Source organism: Salvelinus fontinalis, chromosome 19 (genome assembly GCF_029448725.1).
Source record: "Salvelinus fontinalis isolate EN_2023a chromosome 19, ASM2944872v1, whole genome shotgun sequence".
Classification (NCBI taxonomy): domain Eukaryota; kingdom Metazoa; phylum Chordata; class Actinopteri; order Salmoniformes; family Salmonidae; genus Salvelinus; species Salvelinus fontinalis.
The window spans coordinates 28053850-28079403 of record NC_074683.1 but is presented as its reverse complement, the minus strand read 5'-3'; the positions used below and the strand labels follow the sequence as shown (position 1 = coordinate 28079403).

At 42.1% G+C, this 25554-nt stretch overlaps 2 protein-coding genes across 5 annotated transcripts in view; one reads left to right on the top strand and one right to left on the bottom strand.

Annotated features, from left to right (window-relative positions):
- Positions 1-15655, top strand: part of LOC129816569 (BRCA1-associated RING domain protein 1-like) — a 29478-nt gene extending 13823 nt beyond the window's left edge. The window contains exons 7-11 of one of the 2 annotated variants that reach the window (XM_055871187.1): positions 5253-5379; positions 5604-5736; positions 6782-6874; positions 12365-12462; positions 14607-15655. In XM_055871187.1, the coding sequence (XP_055727162.1) occupies positions 5253-5379; positions 5604-5736; positions 6782-6874; positions 12365-12462; positions 14607-14948 (793 nt within the window). In that variant the 3' untranslated portion in view covers positions 14949-15655. The remainder of the gene's footprint in view (positions 1-5252; positions 5380-5603; positions 5737-6781; positions 6875-12364; positions 12463-14606) is intronic. The other variant, XM_055871188.1, reaches the window with a different exon arrangement.
- A 1812-nt stretch (positions 15656-17467) lies between these two features.
- LOC129816570 (von Willebrand factor C domain-containing protein 2-like) overlaps positions 17468-25554 on the bottom strand; it is a 45351-nt gene continuing 37264 nt past the window's right edge. For all 3 annotated transcript variants that reach the window (XM_055871189.1, XM_055871191.1, XM_055871190.1), the window contains one exon: positions 17468-23798. In XM_055871189.1, coding sequence (XP_055727164.1) covers positions 23647-23798 — 152 coding nt within the window. In that variant the 3' untranslated portion in view covers positions 17468-23646. The remainder of the gene's footprint in view (positions 23799-25554) is intronic.

Sequence of the window (25554 nt, the reverse complement as noted above, 5' to 3'; positions counted from 1 at the left end):
CAAGACATCAGTCAGGAAGGTAATGCTTGGTTGCAAATGGGTCTTCCAAATGGACAATGACCACAAGCATACTTCCAAAGTTGTGAGTGGAGTGGCCATCACAAAGCCCTGACCTCAATCCCATAGAAAACTTGTGGGCAGAACTGAAAAAGCATTTGCGAGCAAGGAGGACTACAAACCTGACTCAGTTACACCAGCTCTGTCAGGAGGAATGGGACAAAATTCACCCAACTTATTGTGGGACGCTTGTGGAAGTCTACCCGAAATGTTTGCCCCAAGTAAAAAAAATGTAAAGGCAATGCTACCAAGTACTGATTGAATGTATGTAAACTTCTGACCCACTGGGAATTGGATGAAATAAAAGCTGAAATTAATCATTCTCTACTATTAACCTGACATTTATTAAAATAAAGTGGTGATCCTAACTGACGTAAAACAGGACATTTTTACTCGGATTAAATGTCAGGATTTGTGAAACTGAGTTTAAATGTATTTGGCTAAGGTGTATGTAAACTTCTGACTTCATGCATACATACATGCAGTGGCAAGAAAAAGTATTTGAACCCTTTGGAAATATTTCTGCATAAATTGGTCATCAAATTTGATTTGATCATCTAGGTCACTACAATAGACAAACACATTCTGCTTAAACTAATAAAACACAAACAATTATATGTTTTCATGTCTTTATTGAACACACCTTGTAAACATTCACAGTGCAGGGTGGGAAAAGTATGTGAAACCTTGGATTTATAACTGGTTGACCCTCCTTTTGGCAACAATAACCTCAACCAAATGTTTTCTGTAGTTGCGAATCAGACCTGCACAACGGTCAGGAGTAGTTTTGTACCATTCCTCTTTACAAAACTGTTTCAGTTCAGCAATATTCTCTTGATGTCTGGTGTGAACTGCTCTCTTGAGGTCATGCCGCAGCATCTCAATCGGGTTGAGGTCAGGACTCTGACTGGGCCACTCCAGAAGGTTGAGGTCAGGACTCTGACTGGGCCACTCCAGAAGGTTGAGGTCAGGACTCTGACTGGGCCACTCCAGAAGGTTGAGGTCAGGACTCTGACTGGGCCACTCCAGAAGGGTGAGGTCAGGACTCTGACTGGGCCACTCCAGAAGGTTGAGGTCAGGACTCTGACTGGGCCACTCCAGAAGGTTGAGGTCAGGACTCTGACTGGGCCACTCCAGAAGGCCTATTTTCTTCTGTTGAAGCCATTCTGTTGATTTTCTTCTGTTTTCTTCTGTGTTTTGGGTCATTGACCTTCAATTGGTGGACAGATAGCCTAACATTCTCCTGCAAAATGTCTTGATAAACTTGGGAAATCATTCTTCTGTTTACGATAGCAAGCTGTCCAGGCCCTGAGGCAGCAAAGCAGCCCCAAAACATGATGCTCCCTCCACCATACTTTACAGTTGGGATGAGGTTTTGATGTTTGTGTGCTTTGCCTTTGTTTTCTCCACACATAGTGTTGTTTTTCCTTCCAAACAACTCAACTGTAGTTTCATCTGTCCACAGAATATTTTGCTAGTAGCGCTGTGTATGTACGTACGTACGTACATAAACTCAGCAAAAAAAAGAAACGTCCTCTCACTGTCAACTGCTTTTATTTTTAGCAAACTTAACATTTGTATGAACATAACAAGATTCAACAACTGAGACATAAACTGAATAAGTTCCACAGACATGTGACTAACAGAATTTGAATAATTTGTTTCTGAACAAGGGGGGGGGGGTCAAAATCAAAAGTAACAGTTGGTATCTGGTGTGGCCACCAGCTGCATTAAGTACTGCGGTGCATCTCTTCCTCATGGACTGCACCAGATTTGCCAGTTCTTGCTGTGAGATGTTACCCCACTCTTCCACCAAGGCACCAGCAAGTTCCCGGACATTTCTGGGGGAATGGCCCTAGCCCTCAACCTCCGATCCAACAGGTCCCAGACGTGCTTAGTGTGATTGAGATCCGGGCTCTTTGCTGGCCATGGCAGAACACTGACATTCCTGTCTTGCAGGAAATCACGCACAGATCGAGCGGTATGGCTGTTGGCATTGTCATGCTGGAGGGTCTTGTCAGGATGAGCCTGCAGGAAGGGTACCACATGAGGGAGGAGGATGTCTTCCCTGTAACGCACAGTGTTGAGATTGCCTGCAATGACAACAAGCTCAGTCCGATGATGCTGTGACACCATGACGGACCCTCCACCTCCAAATCGATCCCTCTCCAGAGTACAGGCCTCGGTGTAACGCTCATTCCTTCAACGAAAACCGCGACTCGTCAGTGAAGAGAACTTTTTGCCAGTACTGTCTGGTCCAGTGACGGTGAGTTTACCCATAGACGTTGTTGCCTGTGTAATAGCCTTTCTCAGCCTATTGCGGACAGTCTGAGCGCTGGTGGAGGGATTTTGCGTTCCTGGTGTAACTCTGGCAATTGTTGTAGCCATCTTGTACCTGTCCCGCAGTGGTCTGCCACTGCGAGGACATTCAGCTGTACGTCCTTTCTCCCTGCGTCTCACAGTACGGACACTGCAATTTATTGCCCTGGCCACATCTGCAGTCCTCATGCCTCCTTGCAGCATCCCTAAGGCACGTTCACGCAGATGAGCAGGGACACTGGGCATCTTTCTTTTGGTGTTTTTCAGAATCAGTAGAAATGCCTCTTTAGTGTCCTAAGTTTTCATCACTGTGACCTTAATTGGGAAACAGTGTTAAATCTTTGCAATGAAGATCTGTGAAGTTATTCCGATTTTTACGAATTATCTTTGAAAGACCGGCTCCTGAAAAAGGGAAGTTTTATTTTTTTGATGAGTTTACATGCATACATTACCAGTGAAACGTTTGGGGACACCTACTCATTCAAGGGTTTTTCTTTATTTTTTACTATTGTGGAATAATAGTGAAGACATCAAAATCATGAAATAACACATACGAAATCATATAGTAACCAAATAAGTGTTAAACAGATATATTTCAAATTTGAGATTCTTTAATGTAGCCGCTCTTTGACTTGATGACAGCTTTGCACACTCTTGGCATTCTGTCAACCAGCTTCATGAGGAATGCTTTAACAACAGTCTTGAAGGAGTTCTCCCATATGCTGAGCACTTGTTGGCTGCTTTTCCTTCACTCTGCGGTCCAACTCCTCCCAAACCATCTCAATTGGGTTGAGGCCAGGTCATTTGATGCAGCACTCCCTCACTCTCCTTGGTCAAATAGCCCTTACACTGTCTGGAGGTTTGTGCTGGTCATTGTCCCGTTGAAAAATAAAAATGATACTCCCACTAAGCACAAACCAGATGGGATGGTATATTTCTGCAGAATGTTGTGGTTGCCATGCTGGTTAAGTGTGCCTTGAATTCTAAATAGATCACTGACAGTTTCACCCGCAAAGCACCATCACACTACCTCCATGCTTCATGGTGGGAACCACAGATGCAGAGATCATCCGTTCACCAACTCTGCTTCTCACAAAGACGTGGCGGTTGGATCCAAAAATCTCAAATTTGGACTCATCAGACCAAAGGACAGATTAAACAGATCGCTCGATACATTCAGCTTGTCAATTCTTCTTACAAAAACAAGTAGTGATGAAGTCAATCTCTCTTCTACTTTGAGCCATGAGAGATTGACATGCATATCATTGTTAGCTTCCTGTATAATTTTAATGGCCAGCCGTGCTGCCCTGTTCTGAGCCAATTATAATTTTCCTAAATCCCCCTTTTTGGCACCTTACAACATGACTGAACAGTAGTCCAGGTGCGTCAAAACTAGGGCCTGTATGACCTGCCTTGTTGATAGCGTTAAGAAGGCAGAGAAGCGGTTTATTATCGAAAAACTTCTCCCAATCTTAGCTAATGTTGTATCAATATGTTTTGACCATGACAGTTTACAATCCAGGGATACTCCAAGAAGTTTAGTCACCTCAACGTGCTCAATTTCCACATTATTCATTACAAGATTTAGTTGAGGTTTAGGGTTTAGTGAATGGTTTGTCCCAAATACAATGCTTTTAGTTTTTGATTGCACTCTGGCTTTAACTTGCAAGCCCTACCCAACAGGGCAGTATTCAATATAAAAAGGTATAGCATAAACTAAAACAAATCGAAAACATGAGAGATGGATATTTTTTTGTGCAAAAAAAATTAAGATTAACAACAAAAGAGTGTGTGTGTGCGCACGCTCACTTACCTGAGATGGAGGCACGTCTTGTCTGTCAATACAGATGACGTGTCTTTCCCGGCACTCCCAGACACAAGGTATTTTTGGCCATTCACAGCTGATCGCCCAGCTGCACTGAGAACTGCACAGAGCCATGCATCGGGTGTTTCTGGTTCCTCTTCTGTCTGTCATCGTCTTGGCTTTGATCCTCACACATCATATATGTATCAGGATCAATAAAAGATAATCTCAATGGGGTATTTACTTAAAGATATAACAACTGACAAAACATCTGGCCTATTCATTTATAGCAAGGTTTGTCTTATGTAGATGGAGGAAGTTTGAGAATAAATGTATTTTTTTTATTTAAAACAATTGGACAAAACACTGTGCAACTACTGTACTCTGCATCCAGATAGGAATTGATAAATGAATGCATTTTTCCTTATTACTATGAAAGGCTTGGTTTCAGTGGTTACCCGCACCCCTTAGATACACACACTACACCACCTACCCAAAGCAATTTTCTATGTTTTTCTCATCCTTTCACTGGGAATGTGCGTGTGTGTGTGTGTGTGTGTGTGTTTTTGTACATGTGCGCGTCTGCAGTATTTGTGTGTCTATCTGTGTGGGGGTAGATGCACAGGGGGGGGGGGGGGGGGGTTATGAATCCAATTGAAATATTTTATGGACCAGTGGACCTATTAATTGTCCCCCAGGTGTTATCTTTGCTGACGCCTAATCTTTATGCACCAACCTGTTCTGCTTCTCCTCCCTCTTCTCCTCCTTTTTCTCATCCCTTTTTCCCCTCCAGGAACGTGCTGTTTCACTTTGTCCTCAGTGTCTCGCGCTGCATTGCTGTTCACTGGATCCTCATAGCCCTATGTCAATCCATGCACTAATATATTGTATCATATTGTCACCAATGAGTGAGTTTGTTACCATCCATGTCTGTATAACCCTAATCTTGGCACCCAGAATGATGCATTGCTGGCCGGCTGCTAGATGGTACTAGTCTGTGTATCCGGATTCCCAGACAGTTTTGACATGGTTCAGGTTTGTGACAGAGACAGTCTGTATCTCTGTCTAACAGGAATATGTTTGGCCTTCGCCCTGTGGACTATGCCGTGAGCCCAGAGATGCAGTCAATCCTTCTGGCAGCCTCTGAAGGACCCCACCCAGCCAACTCACCTCTCAGTCCTCCACCCAGCCTCAATAAGGTATGCCCATCAGCACATCATTATTCTCACACAAAAGCAATGTTACATCAACCATTACCTTCTAGCTCTGCGTTAACTTTTCACAAATTATACGACTATGAAAAGAGCAGGAAGTTGTTTTATTTTATACCTTTTTTATTTATTATATACAGTAAGTTGCAAGAGTGAAGCAACATAAAATCTGTAATTTAAAACCCATGGTGTGTGTCTATGTTGTGTTACAGGCCAGTGAAGTTGTGAGATGGGGGGAACAGGTAGTTGTACTGGGCAGTAAACTGTCCCAGTCCCAACAGACCCAGCTGGCCAAACTGAGACATCTCCTGGGAGGAAAGAGAGCAGATGCCTTCTCTTGCTCTGGTAACTTACCTGTACCCATCTACCTGTACACTGCCACCTACTACAACACATTTGATACTAGCCTGCTCCCAGATCTGTTAGTTCTGTCGTGCCAAATACTATGGCAAACATTTGTTTGGCATGTCCACGACCAAATAGGATTTGGCAATGCAGCACAAAGAGATTTGGGTCCCGGCACATTTTGGGACTTAATTCCTGGTTACTCCCAACCACTCTAGGTTTGATTAAGAAACAGAAGGCTCACATTTGTAGTATTGTGAAAGGGTTGCAACATCACTTATTACATAAAAGTAGCTACCTTTTTGGAGCTTTGCCAATCTTAGTGATACAGAGTAACAGGGAAGGCAGTTTCTTAGCTCTTTGGTAATGACAGTTGGGACAGAGGACATGGCTGGAAAGTAATTTCTCATAAGCTGTTTGTGATTTCTGTTGTGATGAACGTTAGACTACAGTATTCAAACGAACAGAAAATGGAAGTGTTTGTCTGTCTACAAGGCTTTGGGTAGTAAAGACTTCAGTGTCTCCTATTATTTAAAGTGAAAGCAGAGCAAAGCTCCACAGCATGTAAACCACAGAGTTTAGCCCCGAGATACAATTAAGGTCATTTTGCAGCCTGTCAGCCACAGAGCCTTGTTGACTGCAGAGGCAAAAAGAATGTCTATACATAAGTCTCATTGTCTAAGCCTGGTGTGAATGAGGCTGATTCTACCCATGCCTGTGTTGCAATCACTCACAACAAAGACATTGCCATTATTTTATTCAAATAATGTTTTGGAGAAGGCTATTCTATTGAAATTGTATTCAACTGTCTATTTATTTAGTAGGCCTAAATTTATATTACATTTTCATAACTAGGCCTAATTATCAGATTGTAACTGTTATAAACAGATCCGAAACCAATTGATTGCACTGGCATGCACTTGATGTGTACTAACCCAACCCATGCAATGGCAGACATTAGTTGATATGTGCTGTATCCATCACTACCCATGCACTAAAACACATCTTTGGATGACATCCAGTTTTTCTTCTCCCATTCCTCTAGTCACACATGTTGTGGTACCAGACGGGTCGATGCCCACCACACTGTCCACTCTCCTGGGCCTCCTGAATGGCTGCTGGGTCCTCAACTTTAGCTGTAAGAAACGTTCACCTCTGCCTCCTAGGCCTACAGTAGCCTGTCCTACAACTCTGCCTCTTACCATATCTTCAGCCTCTATGAACTTATGTCTAAGTATCTTATTATTCTTATACAGGGTGCGTCCTAAATGGCACCCTTTTCCCTCATACATGAACTGTGGCCTTTGACCTTGGTTCTGTACTGCTTCTTTCAAATGTGTGTCTATGTATGGTTAATGTATTCTAATGAGAAATATAATTATACTGTAAAACTGTCCATATATTGTGTTATATACTGTACATGGATACATTGGGCATTAATAGTATATAATTTCAAACCCTTACATTTTTACATGATCGATGATGTCAGGCATTCAGAGTTATCCGCTACCCTCTGTTTCAAGTATGCTTTAAAGCAGTATGGATTCATACTCCATAACAATCTAGATGGAGAAATATGCCTACTTTTTATTCATCTTCCCTTGCATTATCTCCTGTTTCCTTGGTTTTGGAAGAAATGTGTTTGCTTTTGTGCTTTGTCTTTTATCATCTTCTTTATTCTATGCAATGCAGTGTCCTGAGAGGCATGAAGGGTTTGTTCAACAGGATATTGTAGATATTAAATATACGTGTCGGGCATACAGGAAAATACAATGGATTGAAATAGGGGGGTTTGAGAATTGTCAGCGGACCTAGACGTCACAATTGGTAGAAATCAAAGAAAGAAACTCTCTTCTCTTGTGTTTGTTTCCTACAGAGGTGAATATATAAGTGGAAACTTTACAATTTCCATGCAGTTATTTTTTTGCCGTTTATTCCTAGCGGCAACAATAAAATATACTAGATATTCACAGGCAGTCTACCTCAAAAAGGAAAAAGGTGACTGTCATCAAGGTGTCTGATGCCTTGGTGTGTGTGTCTGTCTGTTTAGGATTGAGAACATTTTTATTATTCCCAACACCTCTCTCTCCTCCACGGAGGATGAACACTTGACACAGCCTGTCTACCCTCAACAACAAGTGTGCCACACTCCATCCCTCTGTCCATGAACCCCAGTCTCTGGTGGTGGGGCTAACTAGCTGGCCCTATTGTCCGGAGCAGAGCGGAGTGGGAGCCTGGATTAACCCCGGTATCTCTTTCCCCCCTGCCAAGGCCTCGCAGGGTCTTTCGAAATGAAAGCTGCAATTAAGGGGGATTAGTAAATGTAATTATGCTTGGTGACTGCTATGGACAATGTTTGACAGTGTTGTGTGACTGTGTAGTGTGTGTATGTGGTCACATGGGAACTGCCCTCATGAGAAAATACATTGTAGGTTAGGCAGTGATCAAGATGGCACTGTTGTATTGATAGCATATATCATCATGCCAAGCACAATGGCACCATGAGACATTCAAATGGCAACACTTGGTTACCTTGCAGATTGTCATTAAGCTTTAGGCCATGTTATTTGCATGTAGTAACTAATGTCCATAAATTACCCCAACTAACAGAAGTGTAATGCAACCCTCCATCCCCTTGAAAGCCTTCTTATTTTACTGTTGTCTGAAATTGTATTTTATTTCCTATTTAGTGTGATATGTAGGGGATAGAGTGCCATTTCAGATGCAGCCAATGTTCATAAATGACCGCAAACAATGGAAAAGTTTAAAGCAACCCTCACTCCCCTCCCCTTGAAATGGTTCTTATTTTAGCCATGACTGCTGTTCATCTGTCATCCAAACCTCTCTCGGCATGAAGAGGTCTCCCAGTGCTGAGCAACACAACCCAAATATTGTTTTTGTTTTTACAATCGATAATGTAATAATGGAGCATTTACCTAGTCCCAGACAGTACTATTAAAGTTGTCTGGTACCGTTGGAAAAAACCTTCCTCTTTTCTGTGGCACCACAGGGAGGGGGAAAACATGTCTGCTTCCCAAATGGCACCCTCTAACCTACTGTACGGTATATAGTGCAGTGTTTTTTCCCAGGATCCTACAGTCAAAATAAGTGCACTATGTAGGGAATAGGGTGCCATTTGGGATTAATCCTAGGGCCTTTTCATCTCCCTCTATGCAACTTCTCTCCCATTTTTGAAAAAGAATTGTGACATTATATTAAGAAATGAAAGGGGGCGCTAGATTAGAGTGAAGAGAAGAGAGGATTAAGGTGGATGTGTGTATTGAACTCCTGCCACTGGGGGCCATATGTAGTCAGTGGTTAGAAGCACTACTACTAGACCAGATCCTGGTACTCAATTTATTCAAGTGCTATTTGGGGAAAATCACTGCTTTTTGTAAACGGTTCATTTCTTACACGTGGAGAGAAGGAGATACTACGCTAAAGCTTGCCGTATTTCAATCTGTGTTGCATCATTCGCCTATAGGGCAAGTGTGTTAAGGGCATTCTACTCTTCATCACACTTTCATTTCTCAAATGGTTTCTTCAAATCAAATTTTGTTGGTCACATACATGTGTTTAGCAGATGTTATTGTGGGTGTAGCGAAATGCTTGTGCTTCTAGTTCTGACAGTGCAGCAATGTCTAACAAGTAATATCTAATAATTTCACAACATACCCAATACACACACATCTATGTGAAGGAATGGAATGAAGAATATATAAATGGATGAGCAATGTCAGAGCGGCATAGACTAAGATACAGTAAAGACATATGAGATAAGTAATGCAAGACATGTAAACATTATTAAAGTGACACTTTATTATAGTGGCCAATTATTTCAAGTCTATATAGGCAGCAGCCTCTCTGTGCTAGTAATGGCTATTTAACAGTCCGATGGCCTTGAGATTGAAGCGGTTTTTCAGTCTCTCGTTCCCAGCTTTGATGCACCTGTACTGACCACGCCTTCTGGATGGTAGTGGGGTGAACAGGCAGTAGCCCAGGTGGTTGTTGTCCTTGATGATCTTTTTGGCATTCCTATTACATCGGGTGCTGTAGGTATCCTGGAGGGTAGGTATTTTGCCCTCGTTGATGTATTGTGCAGACCACCCCACCCTTTGGAGAGCCCTGCGGTTGTGGGCGATGCCGTTGCCGTACCAGGCAGTGATACAGCCCGACAGGATGCTCTCAATTGTGCATCTGTAAAAGTTTGAGGGTTTTAGGTAACAAGCCAGATTTCTTCAGCCTCCTGGGGTTGAAGAGGTGCTGTTGCGCCGCCTTCTCCACACTGTCTGTGTGGCTGGACCATTTCAGTTTATCTGTGATGTGTATGCCGAGGAACTTAACTTTCCACTTTCTCGTCGATGTGGATAGGGGGGTGCTCCCTCTGCTGTTTCCACGATCATCTCCTTTGTTTTGTTGACGTTAAGTGAGGGGTTGTTTTCCTAACACCACACTCCCAGAGCTCTCACCTCCTCCCTGTAGACTGTCTCGTCATTGTTGGTAATCAAGCCTACTACTGTTGTGTCGTCTGCAAACTTGATGATTGAGTTGGAGGCGTGCTTGGCCACGCAGTCAGGGGTGAACAGGGAGTACAGGAGGGGGCTGAGCACACAACCTTGTGGGGCCCCAGTGTCAAGGATCACCTAACTAATGTTGTTTCCCACCTTCACCTGGGGGCGGCCCGCACAGGGCGGGCTTCAGACCCAGGGCCTCAAGCTTAATGATAGCTTGGAGGGTACTATAGTGTTGAATGCTGAGCTATAGACAATGAACAGCATTCTTACATATGTGTCCAGATGGGATAGGGCCGTGTGCAGTGTGATGGCGATTGCATCGTCTGTGGATCTATTGGGGCGGTAAGCTAACTGAAGTGGGTCTAGGGTGGCAGGTAAGATGGAGGTGATATGAACCTTGACTAGGTTCTCAAAGCACTTCATGATGACAGAAGTGAGTGCAATGGGGCGATAATCTTTTAGTTCAGTTACCTTTGCTTTTTTGGTACAGGAACAATGGTGGCCATCTTGAAATATGTGGGGACAGCAGACTGGGATAGGGATTGATTGAATATGTCCGTAAACACACCAGCCAGCTGGTCTGCACATGCTCTGAGGACGTGGCTAGGGATGCCGTCTGGGCTGGCAGCCTTGCGAGGGTTAACACGTTTGAAATGTCTTACATTTGCCACGGAGAAGGAAGCCCCCTGTCCTTGATAGCGGGCTGCGTCAGGGGCACTGTGTTATCCTCAAAGCGGGCAAAGAACATGTTCCCTTCCGGAAGCAAGACGTTGGTGTCCGCGATGTGGATGGTTTTCCTTTTGTAATCCGTGATTGTCTGTAGACCCTGCCACATATGTCTCATGTCTGAACCGTTGAATTGCAACTCCACTTTGTCTCTATACTGACGTTTTGCCTGTTTGATTGCCTTGCGGAGGGAATGACTACTCTGTGTTCTGCCATGTTCCCAGTCACCTTGCCATGGTTAAATGCGGGTACATAAAACATTTTCATGGTTATATACTGTAGCTATGATGTAAGTGTGTGGTAGGGATTTAGCAAATGGAAATCAGTTTTCCATTAAAACGATAAGGATTTCATAAAATTCCATATGAATTCACAATGCAGCTGTGCTACTGCCAGCATTCTCAGTGCGTCCCTTTCAGATGGTTAAGCATTGCACCTATACTACCATTACTTTACCTCAATTCCACCTTGCTAAGTTTGCATTTCCTTCTGAAAGTATTGCCATACAGGACTTTGCTGCTTTCACTTGCCTTTCTCTGCCATTTTTCCAACTTTTAACGACGATGATGTAGTGGTGTAGCGTCTACTCCAAAATAATTGATTCCTTGACTCCTTGCACGTCGACTCCCATTTCTGAGTGCTAGGAATCGACTCCTAAGATTCAGTATTGTTGGACCGGAGGAGACTGATTAGTTGTCGTTCCTTCGAGAATACAAAAACTCACATTTTTCATAGCAAGCTAGCAAGGGACAGAGCGAGAGGGGAGGGGCACAGTATAGGCAGGTCGGCCACCTGGCAGATAGTCCGAATGGTGCACTAGGATTATCTATCTGCAATCATTGGCTTGCAATGTCTCGCAACTTCAGTAAAGCAGGGGCCATCATCAATGAATAGTCTAGATTATTGAGATGAGCGAGATTCAACACTTGGCTCACATTATTGACACATGTGCACAGGTTCGCTTCACGCTGTCTACAGCGTGGTAGCCAGGGCACCAGAGCCGTGCGCTTCAGAGCTCTTTAGTTTTTGTGGAAATTGACCCACTGCTGTTTACTTTCTGTGTATCTACTTCATATAACAAAGTCTACATTCAAATGAGACATTTATTTTTCTAATTAGGCTATAACACAAATATTTTGTGATAACTGCACTGATGAATTTTTTTAAATTTAAAACATTTTTGAGTTGAGGGATTTCTCTTAACTTGAAGGATCACATTTTTGTTTTTATAAGTTCACAACCCTAGTGTGTGGTACTAACAGCCAATTTCGTGGGTTAATTTGACCGCAGGGATCTCATCTAGCTATAAAATAGGTTTTCAAGTTCTCTCCACTCATCTAAGCTACTGCTGTCCACTTGTCCCTGTCTCTTTCTCTCTCCTCACACAGGGGTAGAGGCGTGCCTGCAGGCAGATACCTGGATCGCCGAGAGTGACCATGAAGCAGGAGCAGGAGCGCAACGCAGCCGCATTAACAGACACAGCCTGGTAGGTAACAAACACACACACCCCTGCAAACAAGAAACAAAACAAAGTGGAGGCAATGTACCGGCTTACTCTAAAACTCTGGAGAGTACCAGTTTACAGCAGGAAACAATTGAGTGCATTGATGCATTCAGTGGAAGGGCCTTCTGGCACCTGAATACACAGCCACTAAACTGAAGAGTTTTGGATAAAAAAAAAAGCTACAATGATGGAGTATGGCTCTTGGGTTGGAAAGCAACGTCATTACAATGCAACCCCAATGGAATAGAATGCAATGGAATGGAATACAATGCAATAGGGCTGGGTGATCTATCAAATTAATTTGATTAATTCAAATGCATGTTTTTGTGTGATATTCCAAATGCCAGAATCGCAGAATCGTTTTTATGAGCGTTTATGTCCGCTTGTTCTCATGTCTTTTTCGTCTTGTCTCATTCGCTCCTTCTGAGATGCTCCTGTCTCCGCCCTAACAATGGGAGTCGTTGTCCCAAAGGCAGGTAGGCAGGCTACAAGCTAAGGTTCAAAATAAGCGCATAGAAAGGCATTGGACAGATTTTGGCGGGAGTTAAACCTCTCGCTTCGCCACTTTCTCACACACCCCTCACCCTACCACTCACAACAACAAAGATGAGAGATCACTTCTTCCTCTCTGATAAATGGTTTCAACGGCGATTTGCATTTTGATGTTTGGTCCAACAGAATTGGTCATATGGACACCGAAACACATGGAGACATTATTTTACTGTGACACTGAAGTTAACCTTTCGAACCATACCCTGTTTATGTTTGATCTTTTTGAGCAGAGCAGGCACTACTAAAACGGATGTACCAATGAACATTCATTCCGGAAAATGTAGGCTCAGTTTGTTGCGCGCATTACGGTACCAGCATTTTAGTCAAATATAGATTGTAATACTAGCTGTTTAGTCTCTGTTTTTATAAATGTGCATCAAGCGTAAAACAACTCCTCATTCTGAGAAATAAGGTAGGCTACTTGATTTCAACATCTGGCTAGCATGTTGTTCAAACAGGTGGAGACGGACAGAAAGCTGTGTTCATAACAAGTCAACTGTTCTGCCTTGTTAGCTGAATTCAGAGCTTATGAAATTATGCCAAGTTGGCTAAACTTGAAATATAAATATTAGCTGGCTACTCACTAGCATGTGGGCTTGTGCTTGAGAAATTGTTTGAGACCAGTTTTAATTTTCTATAATGCCTGCTACATTATTAGTGAATGTGCATTAAGAATGGTTCTGGTGATAAATTTGTAACAATTGACATTTCTAAAGACAGACCTGAAATCCAGATCAGTGATTATTGCAACAACAACAAAAAACAGGTACAACGATTTTGATGAAATCATTAGTGGGTCTTATGGTTGTCGAAGGTATGTATTCAGCCTCGGTATCATTACACAAGCTTTGAAATCAAGAGATTATTGCTGACTTTTTTTAAAATGTAGTGTGTTTGACCTTTTAATTGTGCAACAAAGCTTATTTAGAGAATATAAAATAAATCAAGATCTATATCATAAATCGCCCATAAGTTTGAAATAATCAAGGTATGAGTTTTAGTCCATATCACCCAACCCTGGAGTGGAGTATTTGGTATTTTATTAGGAGTGGAGTAGAGGCTGCGGTTATGTAAGAACTAAAAGGTTGTGGCTGTGATTTAGCAGCATTTCAACTCATTAACTACAGAACAAGGATAAATGATCTGTGTTGTCTGGACACTTTGTCCAGACACTAGGCTATTCTTAGTGGGACTTGATTTTATCCCGAGGCACTAGAATGGTTAGCATCAAGGAAGAAGATATGTTCTTTGTTCTCTTTTTTTCTCCCTCCGTTTGCGCAGGGCTTTGATGAATTTGTAAGGGCTTGTCTACCGTAATTTACAAAATTCATGAAACATCCTCACTTTTCCTTGTTAGAGGACTATACATTATTTGTTTAGTTCTCCTTGCAGTCCACAGACGATGTGTTTTTGTTTTAACAACCCTCGTTTGTCTTTTGACTTTAAAGCCTTCTCATTTCTCTCCCCTCTTCCTATTTGACTCTACTGTATTTGACTCTACTCTTTTTGACTACTGTATTTAACTTTGTTTTATTCTACTCTTCAATACTCCACTCATCTCTACTCTACCCCAGCTGCCTCCGCTGTTGGACGGTTGTTTCTTCTACCTCATGGGCTCCTTCAGGAAGCCCCCCAGGGACGAGCTCCTCCAGCTGGTGAGAGAGGCAGGGGGCCAGATTCTGACCCGACAGCCCAAACCAGACAGTGATGTGACACAGACCCTGTCTGCTGCAGCGTACCACGCCTCTCCGGGCTCGGACCAGGCCCTGTGTACCCAGTACATCATCTATGATCCCCAGGGCTCTTACAGGCCACCCAGGCTGAGGTTAGGAAAGGTGTGGTCAGCTCCATCTACATGGGTTGTAAACTGTATATCGGCCTTCCAGCTACTGCCAGTTCCTGAGCTTGAATCATAGACACACCTGGTGTGTATTCAGTGAGGTGAGACGTTCGCAACATTTCCGATATAAATGTAATATAGAATGTTGTCATGATTGCCTATTCTACATGACAGACAATCATATCTGTTCTACACAATATGTTTCTATGTAAATGTTCCGTAACATTGCATCCTCTTTAACAGGCCCATGGTCTTTCCGTCTCCCACCTGAATATCAAGGTCTAAGCAAAACACAGACAGCTGTGGTTGTAAAACTATAACCTTGACGTAATAGAGATTGTACAGCCACAGTCAGTCCCCAATCTCTGATGTCTCTGGATTTGGCCTTAAATATACCCACCTATCACAAGCCATGACTTGTTTTTCTTAAAGTTTTATACCTGTAGCTCAAAGATAAGCTAGTGAAGTGTTTATTTGTATCCCTGCTCAAGGACGATAGAAGATTATAAAAATGTTGGCACTTTTCAGTGTTTTGAATGGAGTGAAAAATCAATGTACATTTTTCCTCCTACTGAGACTCTTTATAATGTCCTTGCTTTTGAGAATGCCCTGAATTGTGACTGCCTCTTCTCCATTTTTATGACTTAAAAAAATAAAAATTATGAAACACTGCCTTTATTAATACTAACGTCACCTCGTCACGTCACAGAGTTTTCTGTTTGGGCTTTTGAGAATGAATGGTATTCTACAAAATAAACATTGTTGTTGCAGCAACACAATTGCTGACTCGTGTATATATCTTAATTATTTACACTGAGTGTACAAAACATTAAGAACATCTGCTTTTTCCATGAGACTGACCAGGTGAAAGCTATGATCCCTTATTGATGTCATTTGTTAAATCCACTTCAATCAGTGTAGATGAAGGGGAGACAGGCTAAATAAGTATTTTTTTAATGCTTTGAGATGATTGAGGATGAATGAGCAAGACAGAATATTTGAATGGGGTATGGTAGTAGGTGCCATTCTTGACAAACACGGGAAACTGTTGAACGTGAAACCCAGTAGCGTTGCAGTTCTTGACACACTCCAATCAGTGCGTTTGTGTCAAGAACTGCAACGCTGCTGGGTTTTTCACATTCAACAGTTTCCCGAGTGTATCACGAATGGTCCAGCACCCAAAGGACATCCAGCTAACTTGACACAACTGTGGAAACAGCAGTGGAGTCAACATGGGCCAGCATCCCTGTGAAACGCTTTCGCCCCTTGTAGTCTATGCCCTGACAAATTGAGGCTGTTCTGAGGGCAAAGCGGGATACAACTCAATATTAGGAATTTTATGGCAAGAAGGTGGAAATAGTGGCTAATGCATAGGAATGCTAGTCCTGGATGTTGTGTATCGTGTTCAGCAGTCCCTGGCTGAACGTGGGGTGTAACATCAGAAAGTAGCATTAGCCATAATGGTGGAAAATTGTGCTTCATAAAGTATATATTTATATTCCCATTTTTTTGTCCGCGTTCTGTCCATTAAACCGAGTTAAGGAGGAAAGAAACGCCTTTGCAGCCTGAAAGGAGAATGTTTTTATTTTAATTTTATATACGAGCCGGTCCACGGGGATACAAGTGTATAGCTGGCTGCATACAATGCCTTTGGACAGTAAGATGAAATGCCTCAATATCGCCATCTGCCAGCCTTTGAAGTAGGACACCAGCCATTCTCGCTTCCATATCCCAGGATGCCCCTCTCCTCAATAGCATTAGTCAGGGATAGGTCTAATTGCTATTGATTGCAGCGTGCCACATTAAATTACCCCTTCCTGTTCATGCGGGAGGTATAGGGGGGCAATTAGTGGTGCAGACAGACAGAACCTCAGCTCAGCCTCATAATTAATAGGAATGTGGAATAGAACCAGAGTGTTTAAGCAGATGGTGTGTTTAAGCAAATGGGTTGTATCCCAAATTGCATCCTATTTCCTGCATAGTGCACTACTGTTGACTAGAGCCATATAGGACCCGGTCAAAAGTAGTGCACTATATAGGGAATAGGGTGCCATTTGTGAGAAAGACAGAGGAAAGCCCTGGGTCACTTCCTCTAGTAGACCTCAGGGATATGATTTTTCCTGATCAATCAGGAATTCCCACTTCTTTGACATTTATATCCTCTATACGTACATCATTAAAGTTGACCTACCCCTGAAACCAGTATCCTCCCTTTACTGGTTTTCTATAGTGGTAGGCTATGACCCAGGCACTATTCCCAAAATAGTTATTTTTCTGATCTCTGCATGGTTTGTTTGACTAGTGTTCTCGCTCCCCGCTACACCGGGATGGGAAGAAGCATGATGCTTCAGGTGTAAGGCATATGAAATACTGTCGGTGTCAATGGTGAAGAATTGGAAGTAAAATGTTAACACCACCATATTTATCTCATTTGTGGTGCAGTGAATTACAGCCTCTAAGTTTCATGCAGAGGTCATATTGTGAATGAGTGAGCTTTCCTACAATAAAGTGGTGAAGAGTTGCACGTATGTAGGAATGTGTTTCTGCCTGTACAATAGAAGTGGAAATAAAATAAATAAATTGACACACACACCCTTGCTGTATAATAACACTTATTTTTCAGTATATTTAACAAAATAGTTTTTGTCTCCATAAATAATACATGTTTTTTTCTTCAACTCTGATTTTCAGAATACACATATGTTTTGAAGGTATTTACAACTTACTATACACCATAATTGGCACCAAGGGTTTTATTTCAATTGGAACAAAAATCGGGAGTGTTTGGTTAGATGTATGTATGTACCCACTATGTGTTATAAGCTATGGTCTCTAGACTCTAGAGGTCAGTGTGTCTTGGTATTTCCAACCAAACCATCTCTGTTATTATTAGGAACATTTCTGGCTCTAATTCAATATAACATTAAATGATAACAGAAGGAGTTAATATTAATAGAATCTTTAGGAGTGACCCTCCAGCGCCTGTATAATAAAACAATTTGATTGTTTAAGTGTTTTCTCTCAATACTAGATAGTACTCTTGTTTTTTCAGGCACACTTTATGTAACAGTTTTTTTGGTTAAAAAGAAAAGCAATAGAACAATCTTTCATAGCTTCCAGCTACAGTAAGTCGGTGCAAAGAGAAATTGTATGGTATACCTTTACAACGTGGTGATGGACAGCAAATGAGCAGTGTCAAGTTGAATGGGTTGGAGAGTGCTTTGTGAGTAGTAGGCTAGACTTTCATGGCCAGACACACAAAAGACCAGACTATTTCATGAGCAGAAAATTAACAGGGATATCGACTGCTCCCTCAGACTATCTTTTGATACATTTTGAAACTCTATTACTCAGTCAATAATTCTTCACTGCAGCTGGGGTCTCACAGTTGGATTCAAAATCTACTGCAAGTTCACTGAACAGTTTTAGAGCACATTGAAAGCTCCCTGCAGTAAACCATCTTCAGGATGCTAGGCGGTAGCTGGTGTTGAAAACAATTATGACTGCCTTCTTAACCTTTGTACTTGAATAATTTCCCTCTGTATTATTCCAATAAGACAACTGTTCATGAAACAAACCGGGAATATGATTGTCAATAAAGAGAAATGGGTTAGCAATATTAATGGGAGAGGGGTTATTTCAATATTATGATCCCTAGAACCTTATTATGGGATAAAAGTCCGCCATTTTGGTCAGGGAGTTGGTCAACCATTGTTTGCCATTGCTGTGATAAGATATTGTGTAAAATAATGAATTTGAATAATTGATCTGCGCTGTATGCGTGTTAGCTAGCTGTCCAGACAGTTTTAGAGGAATGATTCCATAAATATTTCTAACTAACTGCCAATAGGCCAACATTCCATTCAAACAGTGCAGTCAATCCACAGCCAAACACTGGCTGAGATCAGTTGATGATAGGACTTAGACAAGTTGTAAATGCAACAAGTACTGATATTGTCTCAAATAAAAGCACTCACAGCTTTCCAAGAAAACTAAAGTGTTGACATTTATGGTCTGTGCATATATTGTAGAGGCTATTTGACAGAAAATTGGTATAAAACCTTTTCAAATTGTGTCTAAAATTATATGACAATATTTTAGGTTGAAAATAATTATATTACCACATTTTTTATATATCACGTCTTACTTTTATTTTCCTGCATAATTAAATGCCTCTACTGCCATTAATTCAAATTAGACTGGTTTGGGTTTCTCCCTGACCAATATGACTGCTATTTTCACCCCATTCTGGAACATTGAGGGTTTATGACATAGCCCCTCTAGTAATTCAATATAATCTCTATGGCTCTCTACTTGTCAGTGTTCTAAATGGGACATTATTTTGCCTTTTTACCTGAACATGCAAACACCACCAGATATAATTCATAGCAAGCAGTGCACTGGAATGAAATTCACTTTCATGGGATGGGTGGCCAAAAAATAACTAACTGAAAGCCACATCCCAACAAAGCCATGAATATGACCGCATTGATGGATATGTCACTGTGCTTCTATGGCTATATGCACCATGCCACTGCCTACTTCATTTGTTCGTTCAACAAGCAAGACAGCTCATAATCCAGTTCCTTTATCACAGTCAACACACCTATATTTGAGCTTTAATTACCTTTAAAACAGCAACATTTTCTCTCTGCCCCATGGCAAAATGTGTAGAATTGCAGGAAATGAGCAATTCCTGAGGGAGAGATTAACCACCTATCCAGAACAGGTTAGTCTGAGTTCAACTGTACTGCTTACCCACACAATCCCTGGAGGACTCCTTCCCTATCCCCAGCGCTATATACTGTATATGCACTGTTATACATTATATATGGCTCTGCCTTATCCCACTGTACACTGAACCCAGCTGGCCACTGGTCACAGAGGAGCTATGCAGGTTCGAGGTGACTCCACTAGCTCTTGGCTATGCTATATGTATGGGGAACTACATATCCACTACCTCTTGGCTATGTATGTAGAGTATGTTTAACTGAATTGAGGCAGATAATGGATATACATAGCACTTGAGGTCTCAGCTGGTTGGTTTGCAGCTGCAGGCCATGGACGGTTCCTGTAAGGGTTCCAGAACAACTTCAATATGACATACTTCTGTCCTGTTCATCTGGAATACTGTCTTTCTCTCTTTTTCTGTCTCCCTCTCTCTCCACCTCTCTTTCTTTCTTTCTGTCTCTCAATTATTTCCATGGTTATTAAGCACACCATGGTAGCAAGAGATAATCTATATCCAGTCCTAAAAATCTATAACACACTAAAGAGAAAATCTCAGATATCAGGACTATGATATACCTAATTAAAAGAGATGAGTGATAAAGGTGTCATGGAGTCTCATACAATGTATGGACCTGTAGAGTGATGTATATCTTAAGGTGCAAGTGCTTTCATGCATCTTAATATGTGTCGTTTTTTATTATATGTCTGTCGTCGTTATGTGTCCTTGTGAGTTATTGATGGTGTATGCTGTGATAAAACAACTTCCCAAATTGGGATTAATAAAGTAACACTCCCCTCTCTTCTCTAGGTCCTGTCGTGTAAGTATTCTGGCTTGACAAATTGCATCTCTGTTCTCATTACAAATGACTAATTCATCACGAGACAAGGTAATGATAAAAATGACCTGAGCAACTTTGACCATAATGATGCACCCAGGTTTGAAGTCCCCTTCCCTCATTTGTTCATCTTCTGAATTCCCCAATCAATAGTGATACAACTACAGGCAGCTGAGTATAACAGAATGAGGTAGTCTACAGTACAGTGGCTGCAGACAGACATAGATGGGTTTGGGAGGAGACGCTTATTAGGTCATGTATATTTTTGGGATTGTCCCAAATGGGACCCTGCTCCATATATAGTGCACTACTTTTATCCAGAGCCCTATGGGCCCTTGTCAAATGTAGTGCACTCACTACATTGTGAATAGCGTGCCATTTGGGACATAGTCTATGTCATATTATATTCTTCCACCTCTTTAGTCAGGGGCCTCACTCCTGGGTTAATTTCCGTCTCATTACCAGAAACTGGAAGCCGTTATTAAGTAGTTAATATATCACACAGGACGAATAGCTTCTAAAAGGTGAACAGGAATGGATTCTCACTGAAACAAAAAAATAAAGTATCAGTGATGAATTGCATGGGCTTAGCAGGAAATCTGCCTTTGAATTAATGAATAGTTTTAATCATTTCAAAAAGAAAAGGAAGAGAGGTTGGGTAGGGTTGGTTGCCTGGAGTGTGACCCTGAAACCTATAGGAAGGGATCTATAGGCAAAGCAATGCATTAAATCAAGCTAAGTTATAACCCTGGCCATACTGTGGGGTGCTGTAGCGGAGCTATGCAGATATTTGGAGGAGGCTAGAAAACAGAAAATCTATTGTGTAATCTATAGACGAGAGGATGGGAGGGGAGGAACTTTGTATCTCAGTGAGAGCCTTATTGGCTTAAGTGCTTCTTCTTGGGGTGCAGTGGATCAACATTTTTTAAGCTGAAAATGAATTACTGTGCAAGCTGTAGGTATGGGCCTATAGAGGATGAAAGGGTGTGCGTACAAGTGTGTGTGTCTGCCCGCACATGCTTGTGTGTATCCACATGCATACGTGTTCACCTGTGTGTTTGTTTGCTTATGCAGATATCCCCTTTGTCTCTCTCTGAGTTTTTGCAGAGGGTGCTTGGCTGCTGCTTGCAGACGGCAGGCAGGTGGCGTAGTGTTGAGCGCAGAGAGGCCCGGCCAGATGGTTTATCACAGAATACCCTTTGATTAATGGAAATTATAGCAGGCCACTGCTTGGCTCGCTAATTTCTTAGATAACAAATTCAAGCTGTTCACACTGAGAACAATTTTTGTTGGTTTGGGCTATGGGGGAAAACAACAAAGGCAATTAAGCCAAGAGGAATGGCACCGGTAGTGTATGAATGCTGGAGCATATTCATTTTTTACCCCCTCTGTTATGGGTTACATGGCTTCTAACTTAACTAGTTGTTTCAACTACTAAAATAAGTCAAGTTGGTTCCTTTTTCTACTTTTTCCAGTAACTTATCACTTACTAATGTATCGGTTGGCTATACAGTACCAGTCAAAGGTTTTCTACATTGTAGAATAATAGTGAAGACTTCAAAACTATGCAATAACATATGTGGAAACATCATGTAACAAAAAAAGTGTTAAACAAATCAAAATATATTTTATATTTGAGATTACTCTAAGTAGCCACCCTTTGCCTCGATGACAACCTTGCACACTCTTGGCATTCTCTCAACCAGCTTCATGAGGTAGTCACCTGGAATGCATTTCAGTTAAAAGGTGTGCCTTGTTAGAAGTTAATTTGTGGAATTAATTTCCAAGACCAAGTCCATATTATGGCAAGAATACTGTAGCTCAAATAAGCAAAGAGAAACGACAGTCCGTCATTACTTTAAGACATGAAGGCCAGTCAATCTGGAAAATTTCAAGAAAGTTTTGAAAGTTTCTTCAAGTGCCGTCGCAAAAACCATCAAGCGCTATGATGAAATTGGCTGTCATGAGGACTGCCAAAGGAAAGGAAGACCCAGGGTTACCTCTGCAGGCTTTGTAAGGGCTATTTAAACAAGAAGGAGAGTGAGGGAGTGCTGCATCAGATGACCTGGCCTCCACAATCACCTGGCCTCAACCCAATTGAGATTGTTGGGGATGAGTTGGACTGCAGCGTGAAGGAAAAGCAATAAACAAGTGCTCAGCATATATGGGAACTTCTTCAAGAAAATCATTCCAGGTGAAGCTGGTTGAGAATGCCAAGAGTGTGCAAAGATGTCATAAAGGCAAAGGGTGTCAGCTTTGAAGAATCTAAAATCTAAAATACATTTTGATTAGTTGAACACTTTTTTAATTACTACATGTGTTATTTCATAGTTTTGATGTCTTTACTATTATTTTACAATGTAGAAAATAATCAAAATAAAGAAAAACCCTTGATTGAGTAGATGTGTCCAAACTTTTGACTGGTACTGTATATTAGATAAAACTGGCCCCCAATCTCTCCATGCAGAGAAGAGCACCTTGAAGACATTCTCATCAAGAATATTGTGTGTAGTAAAAACAGTAACTGAGGGGATCTGTTTGTGGCCATGCATCTTTTGTCAGCCCAGATGAGTGTAACTAACAGCACATCAGAATGCTGGCATTTTATGTAAATAATTAATTGCATTGACCCCAACACCAGGAGTGAACTCTTGCTATTGACTCATAGAAGGATTGCACATTTAGTGGGAAGCCAACAGCTGTGAGTGATATGTTTTGTGACCATTGTAATTCCCGAAGCGAAGCGGTGTGGTGAAGACATCTCAGAGTGAGAGAGCTACAGCAAGCAGATGACAGAACACATCTGACCGTGTTTAACAGTGCTAATGGTTAGGTGAAAATGACTTCATGAAATATATAAACATTATGTTTATAAGCAGCATAAGCAATAAGTAGTTATCAGAAAATATAAATAGTCAGACAGTCAAAACAGAAGCCAAAAAAAACAGTCTCAAGCAAAGTTCCTCCTGCTCTCTCCGCTCCTCTGTGGTTAAAGTTGTGGTAGTGGTGGTGTGTAGGTACTGTGTACAAGAGCTTTTCATTTCAGCTTGTTATGCAGTCTCCTAGTCAATGTTGCCAAGGAATTGTGCTCCTCTCCTGTCCATCATATCAATCATACAAGATGAGCGTTTGTTTGTTTGTTTGCCTTTGCAGCAGGCAGGACCGCTCCCTGGCTGCACATCACCGACACCGTCCCCGCCGGGGTTTCTATGACAACGTCTGGCCGTTGAGGCACTCCCGGCGCAGGCACTGTGCTGGCTTCCACCAGTCCCCATTGTGACAGCGGCAAATGGTGCAGTCATCCACCTTCACTTCAATACCGGCTGGGATGATCGTCGTTCCGGCAAAGCAATTTGGACCTGCCTCATGGGAGCAGAGGAAGAGAGTGAATAGAGAGAGAGAGAAAGAAAGAGAGCGACAGAAGGAAGAGAGACAGAGAGGGAAGGAGGGAGGGGAGAGAGAAGGAGAAATTAGTGTGGTGGTTGTTTTCTCGGGAGGTTCTGTAAGAAGAGGATGGCAGAGTGATGCCTGCTTGGGGAGTTTCGAAGTCAGAACAGACACACAGATCCTTTCACGGGCATGCACAGATGGGCTTGTTTTTGCAACATTAAAGCGCTTTTCTTAGCCTGGCTCTCCCTCGACATAGAACGCTTTGCATTTCAATGTGCCGCAAGCAGAGAGGAAGAGAGAAGAGGAAGGAGAGGGCTTGACAGCACAGAGAGGGCTGGAGTACAAACACACATGCAAATGCACACATGTACACATGTACTCCCGAACACACAAAAACAAATGCACACCAACACAGAGAGAGAGAGAGAGAGAGAGAGAGAGAGAGAGAGAGAGAGAGAGAGAGAGAGAGAGAGAGAGAGAGAGAGAGAGAGAGAGTCACTCCTAGATTCCTAGTCTGCATGGAAAGGCCTCCTCAGCCTCTGTGGAAAGTTTATTTGGTCGATCATTGCGCTAGCAACGGGCAAGTTAGTGGGTTCGATTCCCATGACCACCCATGCGTAAAATGCACACAGGACAGTAACTCGCTTTGAATAATGTTATAATGTATTACATTATCTTCCTACAAGACTTAACAATTAATGTTTCCCAGCATGCACGTGAGATTTAGTTCTGGGTGCTGAGATTAGGAAAGCCTAGCAGCCTATTTTAATTTCTTTGGAAAAGATAATCATGTCCAGATTGTGTCCCTGCTCCCTGGCTGCATATGATCTTGATTCAAAAGTAATGTAAAGTATGTAGCTAGCCTTGTCTGAACTGGAATGGCCCATAGGGCAGGAGCCTATCTCCTGTTTCTGAAGCGCGAGGTAGCTTGCTGTACAAGTACACCGCCTGGACAGGACACAAGTCTATTGCAGGGCCTAAATTATACCTCAGTAAAAAGTCAAAGTAAATGCTCTACATCAAACAGGCAAAGCATCAATACAGGATCAATATTGAGTCCTACTACCCCGGCTCTGACGCTTGTAGGATGTGGCAGGGTTCGCAAACTATCACAAAACCATCCACGAGCTTTCCAGTGACACAAGCCTACCAAACAAGATAAATACCTTCTATGCGCTCTTCGAGTCTAGCAACATTGAACTATGCATGAGAGCATCAGCTGTTCTGGACGACTGTGTGATCACGCTCTCCATAGCTGATGTGAGTAAGACCTTTTAAATAGGTTAACATTCACAAGGCGGATTACCATAAAGCGTACTGAGAGCATACATTGACCAGCTGGTAAGTGTCTTCACTGACATTTTCAACCTCTCCCTGACCCAGTCTGTAATACCTAAATGTTTCAAGCAGACCACCATAGTCCCTGTGCCTACGAATGCCAAGGTAACCTGTCAAACTGACTACCGCCTCGTAGCACTAATATCTGTAGCCATGAAATGCTTTGAAAGGTTGATCATGGCTCACCATCATCAGACACCCTGGACCTACTCTAATTTGCATACCACGCCAAAATATTCACAGATGACGCAATCTCTATTGCATTCTACTCTGCCCTTTCCCACCTGCACAAAAGGAACACCTATGTGAGAATGCTGTTCATTGACTACAGCTCAGCGTTCAACACCATTGTGCTCTCCAAGCTCATCACTAAACTAAGGACCCTGG